At 53.2% G+C, this 22,665-nt stretch overlaps 1 protein-coding gene across 2 annotated transcripts in view; it reads right to left on the bottom strand.

Moving 5' to 3' along the window:
- Positions 1-543: 543 nt before the first annotated feature.
- The window catches only part of Farp1 (FERM, ARH/RhoGEF and pleckstrin domain protein 1), a 222,899-nt gene continuing 200,777 nt past the window's right edge, over positions 544-22,665 (bottom strand). For both annotated transcript variants that reach the window (XM_041670244.1, XM_041670237.1), the window contains exons 17-27: positions 15,490-15,571; positions 12,309-12,546; positions 9,972-10,102; positions 7,502-7,570; positions 7,279-7,368; positions 6,694-6,776; positions 6,503-6,615; positions 5,920-6,086; positions 3,750-3,857; positions 2,856-3,007; positions 544-2,020 (exon numbers count right to left, since the gene is read on the bottom strand). In XM_041670244.1, the coding sequence (XP_041526178.1) occupies positions 1,939-2,020; positions 2,856-3,007; positions 3,750-3,857; positions 5,920-6,086; positions 6,503-6,615; positions 6,694-6,776; positions 7,279-7,368; positions 7,502-7,570; positions 9,972-10,102; positions 12,309-12,546; positions 15,490-15,571 (1,315 nt within the window). In that variant the 3' untranslated portion in view covers positions 544-1,938. The remainder of the gene's footprint in view (positions 2,021-2,855; positions 3,008-3,749; positions 3,858-5,919; positions 6,087-6,502; positions 6,616-6,693; positions 6,777-7,278; positions 7,369-7,501; positions 7,571-9,971; positions 10,103-12,308; positions 12,547-15,489; positions 15,572-22,665) is intronic.

The following is a 22,665-nucleotide window of genomic DNA, read 5'->3' as shown; positions in this document are numbered from 1 at the left end:
TCCTGTTTGGTTCTCTGTGTAGTGTTTTATACTTTCTTGGGCAAAACCTGTAATTGGTTTATATGCATTATATTTCTTAAAAAACCTGGCTTCTATGTTTCTGCTATAAGATGTGGCAATGAAGGTGGAAACACTCTGGAGGTCCGAGTACCATGCTGTCATCAGAGGTCAATAAAGCTCTCAGAAGTGACTGCTGTGTTTGTGTTTTGGGGCCATCAGACTCTTGAGCTTCCCTGCAGCTGTATGGAGGCCAAAAATGCCAGTCACACAGTCTGGAATCACACTGAAGAAGTCATCTTGTCTCCAGCCCTCCAGGAATTTGGTAACTCGGGGAGCCTGTTCCCAGCACTGCTGGTGCCCGGTGATGGGGCCAGGAGGACTCACCAAAGAGTCTGCATGGCCATGACCTCTAACCTCCCCCTTCTCACTTGGGTGTGTTTTCATCAATGTGCCAGAGTGTTTTATCTCAGTACCAAGCCTGGTGGGTGTCCTGTCCCCTTTCCCACCCACCAGTACTCCCCTTCTCCCACCACACAAAGACAAGACAGAGCTCTTGGTTTTGCCTTCAGACTTCCGTGTGCTGGATTGTGGCATGAGGTATTTTTATTCCCTTTTGTTAGTACTTAGAACCATCTGGTACATTGTAAGGCAAATGATTAACACATCTCACTCCTCATCCATCGTGAGTCATGGACACTAGCCACAGCCCCTTGACTTTAGGGGAGTCTGCTTCTGGGATGCAGGGCACCGGGTGAGGACTGTGCTGATCTGGCCAGCTTGCACTGTAGAGGGCTCTGCATGAAGGGAATGGCAGCCACCCAGTCACCCTAGGGAACAGGGCAAAGTTTTCCACTGGGAGGCTCAGGTAGCGTTTGGCAGCCAGGTCCCCAGAGGAGTCTGTACAGGACATGGGCTGTCCTCCTGTCCGTACCCCATGCCCAGAAGGAATGAGTATAGAAGGAAAGACTTGAAGACAGGCACCGTAAGAGACTACTAGAGAGTGTGCAGGTTCAAACCATGGCGTCAGGAGGAACTGGGTCCAGTCACCAGGGCTGGGACTACGTACCATGACCATACAATGCTTCCCCGGGAAGCTCACTCAACGCCCCATAACGTAACAGCACAAATGGCCCCGGTCAACAACATACAGCTTCTCATGCTTGTGAAACAGACAGGAAAACATCACAGCCTAAGAGCCCCCACTGTACACACCACGCACGGACAGTGACGCCCAGGTATTGCACTGGAAATCCGCTTCTCTTAACAGAAAACAAACCCACTACAGTTTGTAAATAGGAATCACAAACAATTTGGTCAGCTTCCACCAAGAAAATGGGTCTGGTAACCAGGTCTCCCTGGAGCCAGACCCCTCGGTGGAATGGAGTGTGCCGCCATTGCTTATTAGTCGAGGAAAGTGAGTCCTACCAGTGTCCTATTATTATAAAAGTAGAAAGACTGGAAAAGAAATGAAATCCGAAAATGATCTCATTTGCTTAAGACTGCGCCATGTGTTGTAGGCCCTGGAAAAGTCCATTCTGGAAAATAGCAGTCCGCAGGTGAAAGACAACGCAACCCTTCCCTAGGAAAAGCGCACTTGTGTCTCAGGTGAACGGATGCGTGGGCCCTGCCCTGGGGTGCACCTGCAGGGCAGAGACGGGCATTTGGCACTCTTGATGACAATATCTCAGTACTGACACAAGCTAAAGCGTCCCTTGAGAATGGCAAGACAAGCCCTCCCATCCCTAGGCCTGGAGGGGAAAGACTGCTGAAGGAGAGATTAGTACTGGAGAAGACAAGGTTTGGAGAGAGGCCTGTGGAGGGAGGTGGGCGGGAGCCACTGCGCATCTTCAGTGTGTTCAGACTGGTGTGGATTTTGCTAGGCTTCCTTACATCTCCCAAGAGAGCAGCCGTGGCTGGAACAGCCAGTGTGTCCAGCCATCAGTACAGGTGAGATTCTTTGTGACTCAGGATGTGGGCCCGGGAGGCTGAGCTGGTAGCACTTCGTATGACTTCCATCCACCTAAACAACGGAGGGGACATTTTACCTTGGGCGTCTTTATATGCCTATGTCGGTTTATGATAACATTTGAGAACCACAGCACACCTTACATGACGCAATTCCAAGGGCCGTGTAGGGCTACCGTCCCATATGACAGGACTGTCGTTTGAGACACACCAAGTCTGGCACTGCTGGTTGTCACAGTTGGGGGTGTTACTGGCACCAGCTCCCAGGGTTTGGGGATACATATGCTCAGAATAATCTATCCCCCGTGACTCAGTTCAACATGTCTTGGGTGTATATATCGAGGAGGTCACTGCCCTTAGGATTCAGCATGGTAAGGCTACACGCCTTACAGTTGGTGATGCAGACTGAGAATTGCTGTCTTCTGGGCCCATCTGCAAGCATTCCTAGGGTCTCCTGGTGGATCGAGAACTGCTTTGGGCCAGGGAAGAAACAAGCAACAAGGCCAGAAGAGAACTCCCAAGGTGGGGAGCTGGCACACTGGGGCCCCTGGTGCTAGGGGATGCGCTGCCAAGAGTTCACATCTGGTCATCTGGCCACCTGTTTCACTGCTGGCTTCCTGGCTAGAAGATGACCCCTGCACCAACGCTCAACTCACTAGGTCCATGGGGACTGCGTGTGCACCGGCTTCCTGGCATAATGGGCGCATGGTGGAGGACCCGGCAGTGTGGGCACATGCTCACCATGTGTGGTAAGGACGGAAGTCACTGAGGAGTTGGGATGCCACCCTGTGTAGCCAGGCCTACAGAACACACACTAACATTCCTAGAGAAAAGCCCTGATGTCGGGAAGAGGATCACGGTCCTGAGCATACACAGGAGGGGGCACCTACCTCTCGAACGTGTATTGGCTTTCAGCCCTGAAGTAGTACACGTGGGACTTGAAGTGCAGCTTAAACACATAGTCCTTGTGAATGCTCTCGGATTCTGAGGGGATGGTGAGCGAGTAGCCCAGCAGAGGCAGGCTGGCGAGGGGGTGATGGTCCTGCAAACGGAGAGGTGCCTTTGAGGAAGTGGGCAATAGTTAGTCAAGGGCTAATCTTGAAAGCCAGTCTTGGCCGGTGTGCCATGGTCTGGTGAGTGAGTCTGTAAAGAACACGGTCTCTCTCTAGGAGAAGACATGCTGTCTCCGCCCTTAAGAGCCAGACACCGGGCTAGGAGGCCCCCCTAGGAGGTGTGTTCACCTCAAGACAATGTCTCCCCATAGTGCCAGTGCCTGGAGTCACCAGGAGGTCTGCCTTCCTGAGTCCTTGAGGACTCAGAGAAGCAGCATCAGTCCTTTGGGTGTTGGCTAGAGCCTAATACACTTTGAAATTCCCTACCAGTGCTTTGGGCTCCCTTGCTCTTTGGAAAAACGCCCCGGCCCTCCCAGCTGGTGGCTGGCCCACTGCGGGCCCCAGTATAGTCCTTTTCCTTGATTTCCCACTTGGGTCAGCTCTTCGTCCCTGAACATCTGTTTGTGTCTACTGTTAAATTCAAGAACACCAAGAGGGACCCCAAGTCTTGTGTTCAACCCCCCCCCCCCCCTTCTGAGCAGCGGCTGTAAGGGAGAGTGTAGAGGCCATCTGAACAAGACGGGCAGTGTCACTGTCTTAGAGAAGATCTCGATGGACGTGGCTGGCTGGAACCCCGCACTGCCCGACATCTGTGTCTGCTTCATGGAGGCACTGCGCTCTGCTGGAGCAGGCAGACCCCAGGTCAGGGCCAGCTGCCCTGTGGGCACTCACTTGGTGTGATTTGTAGAAGAACAGGCAGAAGTTGGTGAACACGACCCACAGCTTTTGCCATCCGTTGCTGTTCTTGAACTTCCTCAGCAAGTTCCCAGACAGCTGGTTCTGAAAGACAAGTGGAGGCGTCGGGAACACGGATCCTTGCCATCCACTGCATCTCGGGAGCCTCTGAGGGTAGGTCCTGAAGACCCAGCCCTAAGAGCAGGTTTCTCACGGCAAGGAATCCTTAACTGCAGTCACCCTTGAATGTGACTTCTTTGGGGAGTAGGGGGTGGCAGGTATTGTGGTTAGTTACAACTAGTCATGCTAAGAAGGGCCCTAACGAAGTGATTCAGGGGCACCATGCAACAATAGACCGTCAGGAATGGCTGGTCAGTGGGCTGGGATGCTGGTCTTTTCCCTGGGAAACCAAGGATTGAAGGAGGCCCTCCTGAGCAGCTCTATGCTGCCACCTAGTGGGGATGTCCAGAAGCCACGCCAAGCCCCTGATTCCTTGAATCCTGTAGGTTCCTGTAATAATTCTACAGGGCAAGGACACAGGCTCCCCCGACAGGACAACCTTTCCTCCCTCTGTCAAGGTGACACGAGCAGAGGGTGGTGAAGCCAGCTGGAAGGGTAACGGTAAGGAAAGCTAATTAGTACCGCCCACAGTGCACGGAAAATGGTTAGGTGGCATTATTGCACATCTTAAACAACCAGGCTGGAAAGAGCAGCTCAGAGCACGTTCTGCCGAGGACCAGAGTCGGGTTCCCAGCACCCTCTTGGCTTCCACAGGCATGACAGTCACATTCATAGAACCCCATACCCCGCCATACTTCAAAACAAAACTTGAAGATAACTTCACATCTGATTTACTCCATTTTCATAAATGCCACTGTCGGTAAGACCCCAGAGACTAGGAGTCGGTATGGGAACATTTAGGGGTCCTATCCTTCAGATGCTCAGCCTGACGGAAGAAGCAGATGTGAACAGTGCGAGTTGAGGGGGTTTTGCCCACACCACAAAGTGCTTCAGCTATCCCTCCAGATGCCATTGCTGCAGGAAGGGCAAGGGGGTGTCCAGGGAGTAGCAAGCCCCTCAAACCCTTCTGCTGGCCTTCCTCTTAGAACTCTTGCTAAACAGTGTCACTGCTTTGTCCTTGCGGCGTCTCTGGTCACCTCCCCAGTGAAGGTTCTAGCAATGTCTGGCCTGTCAAATGCCGCCATGCTGAGCCCACATTCATAGGGATGGCTCGGCTCAGCCTCCAGCTGTTTGGGCTGGATTCTGAAACAGCAGGCACCCTAACTTGTTGCCCTTCAGGGACTGATACAGCTTTAAGTTCAGGTCTACCGTCCCCACCTCCAGGGAATATGGTCCATCACAAGTGACAATCCTACAAGCAGATACCCAGATGCAGGCCAGAAGCAAGGGCAGCAAGCAGCCCCTCATCAGGCAGGGAGCTGGGAATGTGACCACAGGACACCAAGGCTACACACTCACACACACGAAGGAAGAAGGGAATGTATAGGAGAGCTAGGGCCTTGGGTCCCGGCTGGGTCCCCCTGAAAACGTCTTTAGGGCACAGCTGCTGTAGGAAACTCAATCCCAAGACTAAGAGCTTAAAGCACATCTCCAAACTGCTGTTGTCCTTGGCTCACACTATATGACCCAGGCAAGTCACCCCCGTGACTAGAGGAGACTAGAGCCTCGTGCTGACAGGTGGCGTTGACAACACGATGGGACAGCTTTGGAAAGGTCTAGAATTAATCCAGAGGGAAGGCTCACCTTCAAAGCAACTATTCAGGCATGAGTCACAGAGCCCAAGCAGAGGGCCTGTCTTGGGACGTGTCCTGTGAGCTGTAACCTGGCCCTTCTAGAACCACCTCATCCGGCTTCAGCTATGGCTGTCCTCTGGTGTACCCCGTTTCCCAGGGACCCGCAGGTCACAGCTGCTGAGGTAGGTATCGGGCTATTGGTTGGCTTTGGGCTACACTGCTGTACCTGAGCACACTTCCCCGTTCTGAGTCCACAAAACAAAGGGAAACGTGGAGAACAAAGGAGCCTGGCGAGGCTTAGCAGTGGCGGGAAGAGCCACACGGCATCTACAAAGGAGTGCGCCCACTCTATCCCAGTGGTGGAGACGGCTATGGCAGGCTCACACGGGATGGGCTCTCCGCTCACTCCGTACCTCTACCGCGATGCTGAAGTCCACCATGGAGACGCTGGTGTTGCGGTGCCAGCACACATGCACCATCGTGTTGCCACGGTGAGGGGCCTGGCGCTCCAGCGAGGTCCGGGAGGCGCTCAGATCATCCTCGGACTCCTGGTCAGCCGCTGTGGCCTCATCTGGGGACTCTGCAGGAAGTCGTGAAAGGTGGTGCGGATACCGTCCCCTCCCCTCTGATACAAGCTTGCCATCGTCCTCGCACCCCGGAGTGCCGGAGAAGGCGGGGTGGGGGCTCCCAGTACGGCCCAAGGGGCCCAATGGGTCGGAGTCTAATGAAACATCCTCCCAGTATCCTCTGCGGTGGCTGGGAATCCTTCCTGTCGGTGGACCACTGGGCCTGTAGCCTGCTCCCCTCCATAAATACCGGCCGATACATGGCACCTTGGGCTTGGAAGAGATGGCGTGCCATTCTCACAGCCACTTGAACACTGATGCCAAGGGCACGGACAGGAGGCCTACCGCTCAGAGGTTCTGCCTAGTGTGCTCTGTCCCCTGGGAAGCGGAGCCCCACATCTCCCCCTGTGGGCACATCCTCACCACTTACTGTTGTCAGGGGGACTGCTAGCCAGGAGCTCAGGGGTGGGCCCATTGCTCTTCTCTGCCAGGGCAATGGCCATCTGGATGTCCTCCGACCACTTTTCCATCTCCGACCGGGAACTGCGGACAGAGATGGCGTCAGCTTTTCAGACCGCGGAAGGTCAGAGGCAAACAGTACAGGTCGGGTTCAGGAGTTACCTGGCGGCCACGATGATGGACTGCCGCTGGCCGCGGAGGGTCAGGCAGTGGGGCACACCCCACTCCTCTTCGCTCTCCTCAACCTGTGGAAGAGTCGTTAAGTCAGTGGTGAGCAGCCAGCCAGGCACCTGCTGCATCTGTGGACACCAGACTGGCTACCAGGCAAGGCAGAGCTCAGAGTGGCCTCGGGGCCACAGGAGACCTTCCCACAGTCAGGGAAGGTCTCAGAAAGGCTAAGGGACATTCTGTATTAACTCCTTCTGGCAGCTCACGCAATTCCTCTCCACCTTCTGAGAAGGTTGGCATAGCCAGGTATATACACAGAGGCAGGTGCCCTGTGGACACCTGCTCACCAGGATGTGTGGGGTCTGCCTCAGTGGCTTTGTCTTCACTGAAGGGGCGACTAGGGTTAGCCATGAGGCACAGGCGAATTTGTACCGTACGGCTCGAGTTAACTTGCCCTGGAGTCTAGAAAGACCGTCTGCCCATGGGTGCAGAAGAGGTAGTGTTTCTAGGGCCCTCACTGATAGTGAACACGGAAGTACCTGCTCTTCACGAGGAGGGCATGCAGGGCTGGACACTTACCGTCATCCCGTACAGCGGGAGCTGTCCATGGACTTTAAACTGATTGGATGCCGTTAGCCCCCGGCTGGTGTACAGCAGGACATCGTTGAACTAGAGAGACAAGCAGAAGTGTGTGGGGAAAGGGTCCCTCTTACCTCTCAGTCTTCCCCAGCCGCGGGACCCTCCTCGCCCACTGGAGACATGGTTCTGGGACTGTTGAGGACGCACAGCTCGCCCCACTCACCAGAAAGAACATTCGCTGCTGGAGCCCCTTCCCGGAGAGCTTGCTGAGGCTGCCCAGGCGGATGAACTCCTGTGGAGCACACAGAGCCTCAGTTTACCCAGAGTGTGATAGGCTGAGCTGGTGCCTGGATTCTGGCCTCTGAACCCTGAGACCCCTGACCCATGATACGTATGGCACTAAGTGGGCAAGTTCTGATCGGGCAACACCAAGACAGCACTGGTTACGAGTGGCGGATTTTACGTGCGTTTTACTCCGATCTTAACCTGTTTTTCAGCTGGACACTAATGCATGGCTGTAATTCCAGATACTTCAGAGGCTGGGGTAGGAGAATCAGTTAAGCTCACGAGTTGGGGGCCAGCCTGGCAAGACTCCCATTTTAGGCCAGCATGGTTGCACCTCAATTCCAGCATTTGGGAGGCAGAGGCAGGTCAGTCTCTGTGAGTTCAAGACCAGTCTAGTCTATGTAGCTACACAGTCTCTAAGAGCTTCTCAGTTGACTGTGAACAGTTTAGGGCAGCAGCTTGATGAGCCAATGACCGCACTTGTAAGGGCGCTGAAGTTGGTGGGGGCATGCCGATTCTACCCTCACACGTAAATGCGTTCCCTTTGCTGAGCCAATGGCACACGTCAGGCACACGCCGTGTGTCCCTGTTAGCGCCATACAGGAGCCTGAAGTTCCGTGCTATTCCCATGTCCAGACACATGAGCAAAATGCTTGCCCAGGAGCACCTTAGTGGCTCTGCCACCCATGACAAAGCCTTGCGACGCTTGGCTGTATGATTGCCATTCCAGGCTCACTCAGCATGGCTGTTACTGCCGTGGAGCGGGCTGGGCTCAGAGCATGGCTGCTGGGGCCTCCAAGCAAGTAGGAGAATCCTACTTTAGTGAGCATCTGGGGTCTGTCCCTTAGTGAGTAGACTGCCAATCTCAAGAAGAACCCTATTCCTCAGTAAAACAGAGCTGCCTGCCCCACAGGGGAAGCCCACCTGACAGGATCTAACCTAACTCCTGAAGCCACAGGAGACTGCGATCCAGTGCTCTCTCCACAGTGAGCAACTTTATAGATGGTCTCTGCACCGGGCAGCATAGTATGGTATGTATTTTATAATGTTCAGACAATATAAATGATACCAAGTCCACTGGGCTGCCCCTATGTACTCCATAAAGACTGCAGATAAGGCTGGTGTGTGCTCAGCCCCGGTAGAACAAGAGCGGGGACCACGTAACTCACGGTCTCTCAACTTGCTTCCCAGACACTTTATTGGCGAGGTTTGCTGACAGAAGTACCTAAGGCGTCTCCCATGGGTCACATGGATTAAAAGCCGCCTGGGCAGGGGCTAGGGGACTCTCTGGGTACAGTGTCTGTTATGCATGCTGGGGGACCTGAGCGTGGACCTTAGAATCCATGTAAGCAGGCAGGCGTGGTGAGGTGCACCTGTGATTCCTGTGCTGGAGGGGTGGGGAGGGGGAAGGGTGGGGGAAGGATGGGGACAGGGAGGGAGTGGAAGGTATCCCTAGGACTCGATGGCCAACAAACCTAGCCTATCCTGTAAGGCCCAGGCTAGTAAAAGGTGTCTCAAAAACAGAAAAATAGCCAAGGTGAGCCACACTGGAGAAAGCTCCTTAGCGATGAACTCTGGCTTACACACACACACACATACACACACACACACACACTCGCGTGCGCACTTGCCCTGGCAGAGCTGAGTGTGACAGATCATACCCTAGTACTCAGGACCAAGAGTTTGAGAGCAGCCTGGGCTAGATTAATATTTCTGTCAAATATAAAAAAAGGCAACTAGCAAACTCGTTTGCAGGAGAGCAACAGGACATGGCTAGATAAGCCCGAAAGGCCCCAGCTGTCCGGAGCTGGGTCTGCAGCGGATCAGGAAACAGCCGGCCGGGGCAGCGTAGGAAGACAGCCAGTCACCCCACAGAGGAATCAGGTGAGACAACTAACGGCTGAGCAATTGTGTTCCCCGCTTCCTGTTTTTCTGTAGGCGCTGGGCTGGAAGGAAAGTCCAGCAACATTAGCCGTATGAAGCCTATGTGCCCGCTTCTGACACGGGGACAGCAGGGCAAGGTGGTTAACAGCAAGGACGAGCGGGACTTGCCCAGAATCATTTACCCCATGTAGCTCGGACCAAGATGTGTGTCACCTGTCTCTGGCATTTTCCCGCCATACGCCAGTGAGAAATTTCCGTTTTCACTTACATAAATTTAAAAATCACAAAAGCTTTCTTAAACCCTCTTTACAATGTGTGTGTGGGCGGGGGAGGAGAGGGATGTAAATAACTGACCAATCAGGAAGCCTCAGCTGAGGAGCGAGGAGCCCGGAGCCCCCGATGGCTACACTAGAACACACAAGGCTCCCCCCCCCCCCCCCCCCCCCCCCCCCCCCGTCCTCTGCTCCCTCAGGGGCTGGAGGAGACTGAGGCCCTCTGACGTTACTCCAACACCTTGAGCTTACCCTTCCTGGGATCACAAGATTGTCGATGCCAATCAAATCTTTCTTGAGCTCGTGCAGCTTCTGGAAGTTCTCCATCTTGATCATTGTCCCGTGCAGTTGTGCCACCATCTCTGTGATCTCTGCCAGTGCAGCTGAGGAAGGGAGACAGGCTGCAGGTTAGCCCAGGCTGGACCTGCAGCCCCGTGCTCCAGGATGGCCTTGTCACGGGAGTGTGACAAACTCCAGGCCTGCTCCATCCTCAGCCATGACCGCCCAGTTTGGTCCAACAGGCATTTACTGGAAATCCAGTGGTCAGCAGGATGGGAAGAGGCTGTGGCTACAATGATGGTGTCATGGCCCCATGGTGCTCACGCACAGAGGGGCAGTCTCTATCATCATGGGATTCCGCATCCCAGTCCCTCAGCAAGGCCACCTATGTCTCAAGTCAGGTAGCACTTTAGTCCACTTCGCTGCCAAGAGTAGCACAGTCTTCTCCCCTTGTGAGCGACAACCTCAAAGTTGGGAGGGGCCTTTAGCCATCTCACGTTGGCACAGCTGACTGGTAATACCGGTGCCACAAGACAAGGAGGAAGAGAGAGCAAGAGCAGCCCAACACAGGGTCAGGCAGAGGTTAAGGCTCTCGGAGGAAGATTCCATCAGAAGGGTTAGTGAAGGGGAGACATGGACCCAGGAGGCTGGAATCACACACCGAGGGTCACAGGCAACAGCAGTCGGCTCCTTTCAAAGCCTGGGGTGCAGGACGGCACTGTGCCTGGAGCATCTCCTCCTTCCACAGATTAGCAACCCCAAGCTTTACTTTGTCAAGTGTAGAGCCAGGCGTGCAGTGCACACGTAATCCCAGCCTTAGGGAAGTAGAGACTGTAGAGACTGTACTTCTGTGGATGTGAGTTCTAAGCCAGCCTGGCTTTCATAGCGAGTTCAGCGAGTTCCAGGACAGCTGCAGCTAATAGTGAGACCCTGTCTCAAAAAACCAAACCTCTGTGTCGGACTCCTCTGTATATTCTAGAGAAAGTCTCAGGTCCACATTCCTCTGCTCCTCGGCAAGGCCCTGCAGGGTTCTAGACGGCTGTGTGGTCTGTGTTCACTGCCTCAGCCTCACCATACCAGAGCTCAGGGAGCATCCACTCTCTGGAATGAGCACTGAGCTCTCATCATAGCTATTTTTGGCTGAAAGGTCCTACGGCCTTGGGATAAAGCACCTCACGCAGGTGTTCTGTGTAGTTGATTGTTTTGAGACAGGCTCTCGTGTGTCTGTGGTAGTTTTGAATGTATTTGTCCCCTGTATCTTGTAGGGAGTAGCACTATTAGGAGGTGTGGCCTTGTTGGAGGAAGTGTGTCACTGTGGGGGCGGGCTCTGCGGTCTCACATGCTCAAGATACGGCTGAGCATATCTGTATGCAGTCTGGCTGGCCTGTGCCACCATGCCTGGCTCTGTAACACTTTAGGTAAGAGCCAGGGCCTTGGCATGATGGTGGATGCACACATTCATATAATGCATTCAGGAGCCGCCTGCACAGGGCCCATGCTGTGCACAGTCCTAGCCTGATACCTGAGGGGACTCAGTAGACCTGGCCCTTGACAGGACTTAGGGTGAGCCCAGGGCATACAAACTTCAACCATCTATACATAACATGGGACAAAACCAGCTTGGGTCAGAGAACCCTGGCTCAGTGAGACAAACGTGTGTGGGATTCTAGCTCTGACCTTGTCCTGAATGACACTTGCAAGTCCCCAAGCCTCAGTTTCTTCAAAATGGGCAACCCCAGTGATCTCCTAGCACTATAAAAGGAGGCTTGGTACAAGGCTGGGCACTGTGCCAGGCAGGGAGCTGAGCAAGCCCAGGTAGAAAACACGAGGGGCTGGGCTGAGTGAACAGGGCGCTAGGTCTGGGCTCCAATTGTTTGCTTCCCCACTGTGTGACCCTGCATGGGTTTCTTAGTCTTTCTGGCCTCAGCTGTTACCGTCTATAAAATGAGCTACCCCGAGACTCAGGCTGTGGCCGATGCCCAGAAATAAGCAACCTGGACAAGCAACCTGAGTCCATCAGCTATTTCCTCGGCAGGCCTAAGGTGGGAGTCTAAGTCTCATGTAGACAGGTGGAAGCCGGCCTCTGGGAATGGGCTGGCTAGAGATGAAGTTCTCCCAGGGTCCTTTGTCCCTGACCACCTGGCTGCGAAGGAGAGGATGCGTGCAAACAGGGAAGGAAAGACATTCCAACTACCTGCATCCCCTCCCCACAGGAAGATCAAGATGCAACCCTCCCAAGTGAGAAACCAGACCTGCCAAACAGCAGGTGGTCCACAGAGACCCCAGGGGGCACAGCAGCAGAGTCCTTACCTCGGCAGTCCCTAAAGTCAGCGTGGCTCGGAGGGTGGTGCTTGCAGAGCCGTTCCAGGACCTGCTTGTAGTGCATGAGCCGGTGCAGCGGGCGCAGGAGGAAGGTGTTGAGTGGCAGGTAACACACCTTCTGCAGCTCGAAGTCTCGGCAGAAATGCTCCAGCCGCCGGGAGCCCTTGATGGACGTCTCCAGCGCCTCCAAGGCTTCGCTGTGCTTCCAGAGGTGGGCTGCCAGGTGCTTGGGGAGGAAGGGGAGACCGTCCTGGTCAGCACGTTCACACCAGTGTGACTCACGGAGATGGGAAAACCTTTGTGCTCATTATTTTATTGCAGTTCATTTTTTTTTTCTTTTTCAGATGGGGATGCGACCACAGGTCAAGCTCTCCTGGTCATGTCATGAAGAGGACCCCAACTTGTGCCAGGACTGTACAGAGCTGAATGCACACAGTGAGGGCACATGTGATGGATTCCATTTGGACATGTGTCCCTGCGAGCTGGCCAAAAGAACCAGCTGAGTATGCTTAAGCATGTGCAGATGCATTTAGTGCCTGGGCTGGGAGTGGGGCAGGAAAGACCCTGCAGGCAGGCATTGCAGACCCTGCAGGCAGGCACTGCGCTAACCCAGGACACTACATTTCTGGAAATTGCTGCCCTCCACACTGTATAAAGTAATGCCAACAATAAAACAAAATGAGCAAGCTAACAAATGTAAAGTGTAACTCAATTCGCTCCTCAGAGAAAGGCGCCCTCCCTAACCTGTTTTGCCTTCGCAGAGCCCCACGCTGCAAACCCGTGCGGTGCTGGCATGGGGCTGCAAGCTGAGGAGGGTGGCAGAGCACAGAATGCCAGCCTGCAGAAAGTGGGGAGAGGCGCTCAGAAGAGAGGCGCAAGAAGGTGTATTTTTAGGTCTTCCACGCTGGTTAATGGGCAAAGGCATTGGGGTACTTGCAGTCAGGCATGAGAAGGACACATGGTGGCTGGTGACCAGTAAGTCAAGGAGACATCCCTGGGGTGGGGGAAGGGCCAGACGCGTCTCCCCCGCCACTCCCAAGGCCCACAGTAGGGTCTTGCAGGCTGTGCTCCCAAATAAGGGGAATTTGATTTTATTGTTTTTCTGAAAAGTGAAAACTAGAATGGACTGAGAGAACCAAGTGGCAGGAGAAGAGGCATCTTAGGAATGGGCAATGACCGGAAGTACCATGGTAATCAAATCACACCATGGAAGAAATGAAAAGCCCACGGGATCAGCAAGAGTGAGCTACACGCGGACCATCCCAACCACAGGGCATCCTGGGAAGGATAGAGTACGGAGGTGGTGGGATCAGTGTGGGGACAGAGAGACGAGCAGGGGAGCAGAGGGCCTAGGCGGGGTCTCATGACCACAGCCCAGACTGGTCTTGAACTTGAGGACTTCCTGCCTCAGCCTCCTGAGCAGCTGGGATCACAGGCCTCTGCCACCAGGCCCAGCTCCATGGCGTGTTTTTTTTTTTTTTAAAGGCATTACTTAAAATGATTCTGTATGGTACTCTTATGGTGGATGCTTGCCCCCCACTCAGAATGTCCAGTACCAAGAGTGAGCTCCAGCACAGCCAGGAGGCTTTGGACAGTGGTTACACAGCAATCCTGGGTCCTCAGCCTTAGCTGAATTATACCCATGAGAAACGTTAAGATTTGTGGAAACCATGAGTGTTGGGTGTGTGGGTGGGCACCCTACACACTGATTAAAACTTAACATTTTAAAAAGGCTCTAAGACGCCTGTTACTACACCCCTGAGTTTGGTGCAGCCGCCTCACTGTGCAGAGACTTGGGCTGCGGCGCCCGCCAGGCTCTTCTTGCTGTGCTGGATCTGCACCTAACTTCACCATCTGCCATGGCTGCTCGCCCATGCTGTCCCACACTGCCGCAGGGTGTGCCTTGGACGTGGTGAGGCAGGGAGGGATGCCTAGGATCCAGGAAGTTACATCTCGGTCTTAGTTAAGGAACTGGAGAGAGCCAGGCGGTGCTGGGGTGCACCTTTAATCCCAGCACCTGGGAGTCAGAGGTAGGCTGTTCATAGAGTGAGTTCCAGGACAGCCAAAGGAAACTATCTCAAAAACAAAAAACAAAAAACAAAAAAAAAAAAAAACAAAAAAAAAAAAACAAAAAAAGAAAGGAAGGAACTGGGGAGGGCTGGAGATGTGGCTGACAGGTAGAATGCTTGCCGGATATCTGTGGGGCCCTAGGCTCAGTCTCCCAACACATAAACTGATACCACACACACACCTCCACAGATACGACACGCCCCCCCACGCCCACACACCACACACACACACCCCATACATACCATCCCCACCTCCCCCAGCCCAACCCCTGCACATCCACCATACACATCCCCACACAGACACCCCCACACACTCCACAGCAAGGTGCTGACAAGACTTGAGTAACCCAGCAACCTAGCCAAATGGATGATGGGAATGAAGGACCCCCAATTCTGTGAGGGCCCTCCTACATAGTAGGTTCTTGTTTACGCTGGACACACATCATGGTAGCAGCAGAGTGGCTGCCTTCTTGGGGATCACCCCTTTTCTGGGACAGTTATTAGGTTCTGAGGTCCTAACATGCCCCAGCAGCTGAGACTTAACAAGCCCTCTTAGGAACGCAGACACAGATGTGTTCAGCAGATGAGCAGTGTGGATCAAAGCCTTCTGTATCGCAGGCACTGCTAAATGCGTCCAAATGAACAATAATCTCAGACATTTGTAGGAGAGGCTTGTGGGCTAGAACTCCTTAGCTCCCTTAGGAGGAGGGAGTTTTCATTGTTTGCTCCTATTTAAAGAGAGATTTGCCTTTGATGGGTTTAAAGACACAGAATTTACTGGAATGCTCAGATACTTCGGCAACTATGATTTTGTTATGCACAAAGGAACCCAGAATAACGGACTGAAAATGAAACATACAGTTTTGTGTATGTCGTTTTTAAGGTCAGGAATGACCTGTGTATAAACTCCTGTTGCTTGTCTGCAAGGTGGAGCTTTTAAATCAGACAGCTATTATGCTCTGTCCAGTAACATTCCTTAGAACGGTGGAGGACAGTCTGACCACACGCTCATCCTTGATGCTTCCTGCAGGTTGACAGGCCAGGCAGTGCACGCCCAAAGAAGGGGCTCCTACCCCTTCCCTCCTCCCCAACCGGCTCACCTTCATGCCCTGGATGTTCTTAAGCATGACATCCCCGATTCTTTGGTAATCTCCTCTGATGTGGGCATTTGAGCGGCCTTCCCTGGGGCAGCAAAGGGAGAAACACAAAGTGTTAGCAATGAAACACCCACTTCGTTATCTCCCTTCTGATCACCCATCTGGACCCCTCACCAGTGACTCCTGGTGCTGGAAAGAAGAATTCCTTTTGCATGCACTGGGGAGGCTGTGGTAGGAAGACAACAAACCAACAGAACTCCACGTGTGTGAAGGAGAACCTTGGTTGGGTCCGGTAGAACTGTTTCCCTTCTACACACGGGTTTGGGAGATCGGTCAGCATAAAGGTCAATTACACCAATTGGCTTTTGAACCGATTCAGTCCTTGAGACTGGCAGATACTGGCAGAGAGCAAGGCACGACTCCTAAATCAGGGCTTCTGTCCCAAGAGCCCTCAGCCTGAACGAACAGTGACTGAGTACAGCCGGGACAGCCATTCCTGGAGGGGAGGGGCAGATGACATGGAGCGGCAGGACGGGTGGCCAGCCGCAGGGGAGATGGTGAGGGACCTCCCTCACATGGAGTACTAGGGCACCGCCTGGGCACCTCAATTGCCCACCTCAGCACCTCAGTGGGCATTCCTAACTCAGGGTTCAACCAGCAAAGAGAAAAGGTGCCAGTATTTACTGACCATCCCCACACGCCCAATGATAAGATGACCATGACCTAGGCGCTGGCTCAATGCAGTCCTCAAAGCAAACTTGAGAGGCAAGCGCGGACCTTCCGCCTTTTATTGCCAGGGAGGCTGAGATCCACGCCTCCCCTGCCACGAGGCAACGAGCTTGCCCTTGGCCACGCTAGCTCAGTCTCTAGGGCGGCACCTGCACCGCCACGCCAGTGCATCTCCTAATCTAGTGGTAAGAATGGAGTAATAAATGAGGCTTGTACGGACACCCATTGCTAAGGCTACCCCGAGGCCAACTTACAGCGAAGAGATGAGCTAACAAACGAAACGGTAAGAGCCAGGCACGGGATGTCAAGTTGAATATACCAGGTGCCCAGGGAGCAATAAATGAGCCCGTGGCTGAAGTGACAGAGACGGGAGCTCCTGATCCCCCAGCACCGAGAAAGGACTTCTGGGGCCGCACGTGACGCTTTCTCTAGTGGGTGCTTCCGTCTGTGGCTCACCAGAGAGCTGCAAGGAACCAGAGTCGGGGTGGACAGGGCCTGTGCACAGGTCTCATAAGTCAAGTCCAGGAGTGGTTGTGCCAGTGGACTGGTGACTGCCTCTACCCTGAGCCCCGGGTTTCTGCACTGTGCACTCATGGACACTGTTTTACCCGTACACATGTGGCATGGAGCATGAATGATGCTGACAAGGACCAGGAACATCCGGGTCTCTGAGGCAGCAAGAGAGTGTACCTGCTGTGCCCCCCAGGAGGCTGTACCCCCCCGAGGCTGTACCTGCTGTGCCCCACCAGGAAGCTCTACCTGCTGTACCCCCCCCAGGAGGCTGTACCTACTGTGCTCCCCTAGGAGGCTGTACCCCCCCAGGAGGCTGTACCCCCCCAAGAGGCTGTACCTGCTGTGCCCCCAGCCACCTCCCTCCCATCCTGACAAGACTCTGGAAAGATGTCTGTAATCCCTCCACTGCCTCTCTGCTCCCCAGGCTACTCCCAAGATGCCTGTGTCCTTTGGGACTCCCTTCCTGCCTCTCTCCTGCTCCACCCTGCTCTGTATGGCTTCAATCCACGAGCCATACCTACACTTCACTTTTCTTCAGACCTAGCGACTCAGGGCCCTTGTTTCTCAGACCTTCAGGTGGCTTTCTAAGGGCCACTGGAGATGGACGACTCCTGCCCCTGACTCAGACCCAGGCTCTTCCCCGGGAAGCCTTGGCCAACAGCTAAATCCTGCTTATAATTCCATCCCTCAGATGCAAGTCTGTTGTGTCCCTGGCGTTTCTGGTTGTTAAATGCCCACTGAGTATACGGGTCATTTTGCTGATCCAGGCTTGGTTGGTCATTTAATGGCTGCTCCACCTAAACACTTGACATAGAGAAGGAATTAAATTCACAGGATGTCTAGCCTAGAGGATGCCTTCCGTTGTTCAGAGCATCCTGTTGCTCCTTCATCTGGGTTCTGGTCAGAGCTGGGAAGTTCTTTCCTCTCCTGCTACCCTTCATACCGAACCGAGAAGAAATCCCACTCAAAGGAAGACCCTTCTCTAAGCCGGATGTTCAAGTTTCTGACAAAATGGCATACACTCAGACAGAAGGAAGACTCAGCTTACACATGGAGATGTCCTGGAATCTGCCTGCATAGATGACCCAGAATTTACAAATGGGTGTGCCATTCGGTGGCACACGTATGAAGTCTCCTCAGTTCAAAGAATGCAATTTAGTGCGAGCTTAAATAAAGACCCTTGTTCAAGACAAAATCAAATTCAAATATGTAGCGGGCAGAGAATAAGAGTGGGAGCCAGACTTAATCATTCCATGCCCTCCATTTTGAGGTGTGATCTCAAACTGGTGGTGACCCTTCTCCTCAGCTTTCTGAGACCGCCAAAGACTACAGGCATGCGCCATGGCCTCCCATGTCTGCCAACTGCTTACTTTAAAAAATCTACTACTCTTAAAACTTTCAGCAGAGGACTTTCCTTCTTATGTCTACTTGTTATCAGAGCTCTCCCCCCTCCCCCTGCGCAATCTGGACTCTTGCTGTTCAGAGAACACTACGTGGGAGGCAGTGATCGGTCCTCATGCAACACGCAGCCACTGATACTCCCCCCCCCCCCTTTTACTGGGCGTCAGCTCTGGGTGATGTCATGGGAACAGGCTGCAGACAAAGCCCCCGGGCAGTAGGTTCAAACACAGGGCAAACCCCTGGGACCGGGGACAAGCCCCAAAGTCTTGCTGCCCCTTGTGAGACTCATGTGTGACCACTCTCCTCCACTGGCTGCCTCGAAGTCTACAAATCTAAGGCATGTGTCTTACTAAGAACAGCCCAAAGGTCACTGCATTATCAAGATCATGAAAAAGTCATTATAACTTGTCCAGAACATCCTCCGGATGTCAACCCCGCAAGAAAAGGGTCCTTGTTCGGAAGGCAGGGCCACATAGCTGTTGGCTGGACAATTACCACACATTAACCAGAGTTGAAAATTCTTTTGACAATTTCGCTAGGAAAACCAAGACTCACACAATGTAATTAATTTACTTCCAAGAGCAGCTACATGTGACCTCGGCAAAGGACCTTGCATGCAGACACACAGGGACAAATGTCACACATTTCTGAGGTCTTCTGGTCCCGAAGGGACACTTCTTTCACTGGTGTGGCATCAGACTGACCAGGAAGGGGCTCGCGGACATCTCCTCTGATCCTCTTGCACTGTTTTCAGGGGGACCCTACCCAGGTTTCTACCCAGCTGCCCCTTCTTGGTAACTGTGTGTGGCATGCACAGCCTAGCATGATGGCGTTCATATGATCACCCACGGCTCTCAGTTCCCTTCTGCTTGTCCGCACACCGGCAGGATCTGCCCACTGAGCCCCTCGGCACCAAAGAGTCCCCGAAGGCTGAGTGGCTTTCTCTGTGCGGGTTTGAGCAGCCGAGTGAACAGTCCCTAGTGTTCAAAAGGCAAAAGCATTCCAGCCACTTTTCAGAGCTCAACAAACCAGTTACTATTTTTGGGGACGGTGTAAGTTGGGTTTTGCCAGCCTGAAGCAGGCCTTGGTCCTCCACTTCTGCTCAGGTGTGTTTGTACAGTAGTGACATTTGGGGAGGGCAGGAGTGTTGGCCAACTGTGTGGCCAAGCAAATCAGAACATTTCCTGGTATTGGTTCTGCCTGGGAAAATCATGGTGACCACCATGCATGTACCAATCTGGGGAACTTTTGATACAGGGAAAACTCTAGACTTATTTCTTTTAACAGTAGTAATTGAAAATGGCAAGGGACTGGGTGTGGTGGCACATAATTCAATCCCAACACAGAGGAGGCAGAGGCAGGGGGATTGCTTTGAGTTTCAGGCCAGGATGGCCTGATCTACAAAGCAAGTTCCAGGAAAAACCAAAACCAAACCAAAAAAATCCCAAACCTAGAAAATCGCATGGAATAAAGCCTAGAGTTTGATACCAGCAACATGACACCATTGCTTTCTTTGTTTGTGACCTCCATGGACATAAATATAATGAATGCTCGCTGAAGGAAAAAAGAGGGGAAGAGGTCTGTGCAGGAAGTCTACCACATCAGCAAATCTAAAAGTATTCCAGATTCAGGTAACGTTTTAGAAAGCTTAGTTTGGGCCCAGGAGACGGCTCAGTGGCAAGTTCAGAAGTTGCCAAAGCCTGAAGACCCAAGTTCAACTCCTGGGACCCATGTTAAAAATGCTGGGTGTGGCTGCTTGCATGTGTTAGTCCCAGACAGAAGGTGGGGGCGGCAGTATCGCCCAGAAGCACGGGGGCCAGTTAGCCTGGAGTGCACGGCACAACAGAGACAGGAGATCCCCATCACAGTCAGACAGAGGGCAAGAACCAACTCCCAAATGTTATCCTCTGTCCTCCATATATCCACCACGGCAGGAACCCATTCACGCCTACATATCACGCATACATACACAAAATAACAAATTCAGAATGCCAGCTGTCCTCTGTGTGGGGCACAGGTCTTCTCATATATGAAACAGTCCTAGGAGGACCAGACCCCGACGCATAGTTTAGACGTGAGCAAATACTGCTCTGCTGTGGACGGCCAACTGTCTACCTGATTCCGCTGTGAACGTCAAGCAGCGCTGGGGGTTGAACTCAGGGCCTCTTCCTGTGTGTGCTAGCAAAGTGTTCCTGGTCCCCACGTTTGTTCCTTAACTATCTTAATGAACACAAGCCAACCTGTGTTTCCCATGTCACAATAAGTAAAAGTATAAACCCCGACTAAGTCTCTGTGTGTGTGTGTGTGTGTGTGTGTGTGTGTGAATAACTGTGCAAACTGGCCTCCATAAGAAACTTGTCTGTACCCCGTTCTTATCGACTGTATTCAGTCTGTGGTTGCCTGTTTTATGCAGGCATTACTGTCTTCCATGTCCTCCAAAGCCAAGCTGGCAGGAGACGGTTTACAGAGCAGTTCATGTAGGTTCCTGGCTTTGGGCCTTGGGTAGGAACACATAGAAATGATGGGAATGCCTGTTCTAACACCTCAAGCCAGGAGGCTGACTGGACAGGCCCCAGGGCCCACAGGACGCATGTACCCAATGACCTAAGAAGCCCCACAGACTCCGCCTCCCGGAGTCCTTTGGGGATCAATCCTTTAACAAGCAAATCCTAAGTGTTCAGTCATTCCTGAACTCATACATTTTGTCATGCTTGTAGACAGAAGGAAGAAAAATAATTCGATCCACTCTGAAATGCATACCAAAGAATCCCAGATTCAGCATCTGCCAGAGGCACTGGGTAGGGGTGCCAACCGTTCCCCAAATACAAATCTCATCCCCAAAGTTCACACTAAGCAGGGCTGACAGGAGCCCAGAAATCTCCACTTTTCAAATCCCCTCCATGGTCTTCAAGTATGGCCGGTGATGGAGTTTGCATCCTGGATAACTACTTTCCGGAAATGGTCAGGCGCCCTCTGCTGGAGAGCCAGAGTGGTGGCGTGCACCGCGCACCGCTGAGCAGGTCTGCGGGGCTGTGTCTCAACTCTGTCCTCTGGTACAGAAAGGAAGACATTCACGCTTCTCACAGGACTAGCCTACAGGCACTAGAAAAGTTGTCATGTATTAGAGGCGGAGGCCCCATTCTTCCAGTCATTTCATTCTGGATGGGATACAACCTCACTACTTCCTTTTTGGGGGGACAGGGTCTCTCTGTGGTGCGGGAACTCACTCTGTAGACCAGGCTGGCCTCGAATTCACAGAGTTCCATCCCTGACCCCGGAGTGCTGGGATTAAAGGCCTGCGCCACCACCGCCTAGCACTGCCTCATTTCGAATGTGAGCCTCAGGTTGAACGTTTTGGCTTCAGACTGTCAGCAATCCTCCTGCCTCCGTCTGACGAGTGCTGGGATGACAGGGCGGAGCCCCTACTGTTCCCACTCCCCATCTGCCTTCACAGGAGGCAGCAATGAAGTCTGGGACCGCCTCAGCCGAATGCGCCCTGCTGAGTGGCATTCTACATTCCTTGTTCTCAGCAAGGCCAATGTTGTACTCTTTGTGTTCATTCTGATTGTACTCTGCCCATCCCACCAACACCACCTGGGGCCTCTTAGCAAAGCCTGCCACCTCCTTCTCAAGGAAAGGCCATTTTATACCACCCAGATATAAAATGCTACAAAGCCAGGCACCTCTTAGGTCATGCTGGATCTGCCCGCTGATCTCATGAAGCAGGGGTGAGGCTTTGCTTCTCTCTTAAAGGAACATTCGAAGGCCCCAGTCTAGCACCATGAGAGGGACGAGCCACAGAGCAGGCTCCTTCAGGACCCACAGTCACCAAGTGCCCCCTCCCCGCCCGCCACTTCCGATCAGAAAGCAAGGAGGGCAGAGCACACAATGCCTCTGTTGCTGCACATCACACAGAGGCTCTACTGCAGCAGGAGCGGCCCAATGCCCGTCACTGCACATCACACAGAGGCTCTACTGCAGCAGGAGCGGCCCAATGCCCGTCGCTGCACATCACACAGAGGCTCTACTGCAGCAGGAGCGGCCCAATGCCCGTCGCTGCACATCACACAGAGGCTCTACTGCAGCAGGAGCGGCCCAATGCCCGTCGCTGCACATCACACAGAGGCTCTACTGCAGCAGGAGCGGCCCAATGCCCGTCGCTGCACACCACAGAGGCTCTACTGCAGCAGGAGCGGCCCAATGCCCGTCGCTGCACATCACACAGAGGCTCTACTGCAGCAGGAGCGGCCCAATGCCCGTCGCTGCACATCACAGCGGCTCTACTGCAGCAGGAGCGGCCCTTTGCTATCTTTCCTGCATGTTCAAATGCATGCTTGGCAGACAATCGACTCTCCCCACCCCAGTGCATAGGCCTGCATATAACTTATCCTTAATAATGTGAAAGGCTCTATTTTAGGTAAAGTTTTATCAGATTTTTCCATTCTGTAGTATGCAAGATATTTCCAGTTTATATATATTCATCTTCATCTCCCAGGTCAGGATTTTATTTGGTATTTAGTGGAGAGCCTCAGTATT

Source organism: Microtus oregoni, unplaced genomic scaffold (assembly GCF_018167655.1).
Source record: "Microtus oregoni isolate MIOR12 unplaced genomic scaffold, Mior012 000001F_ref0000356, whole genome shotgun sequence".
Lineage (NCBI taxonomy): Eukaryota > Metazoa > Chordata > Mammalia > Rodentia > Cricetidae > Microtus > Microtus oregoni.
This window is presented reverse-complemented; position numbering and strand designations above follow the sequence as displayed.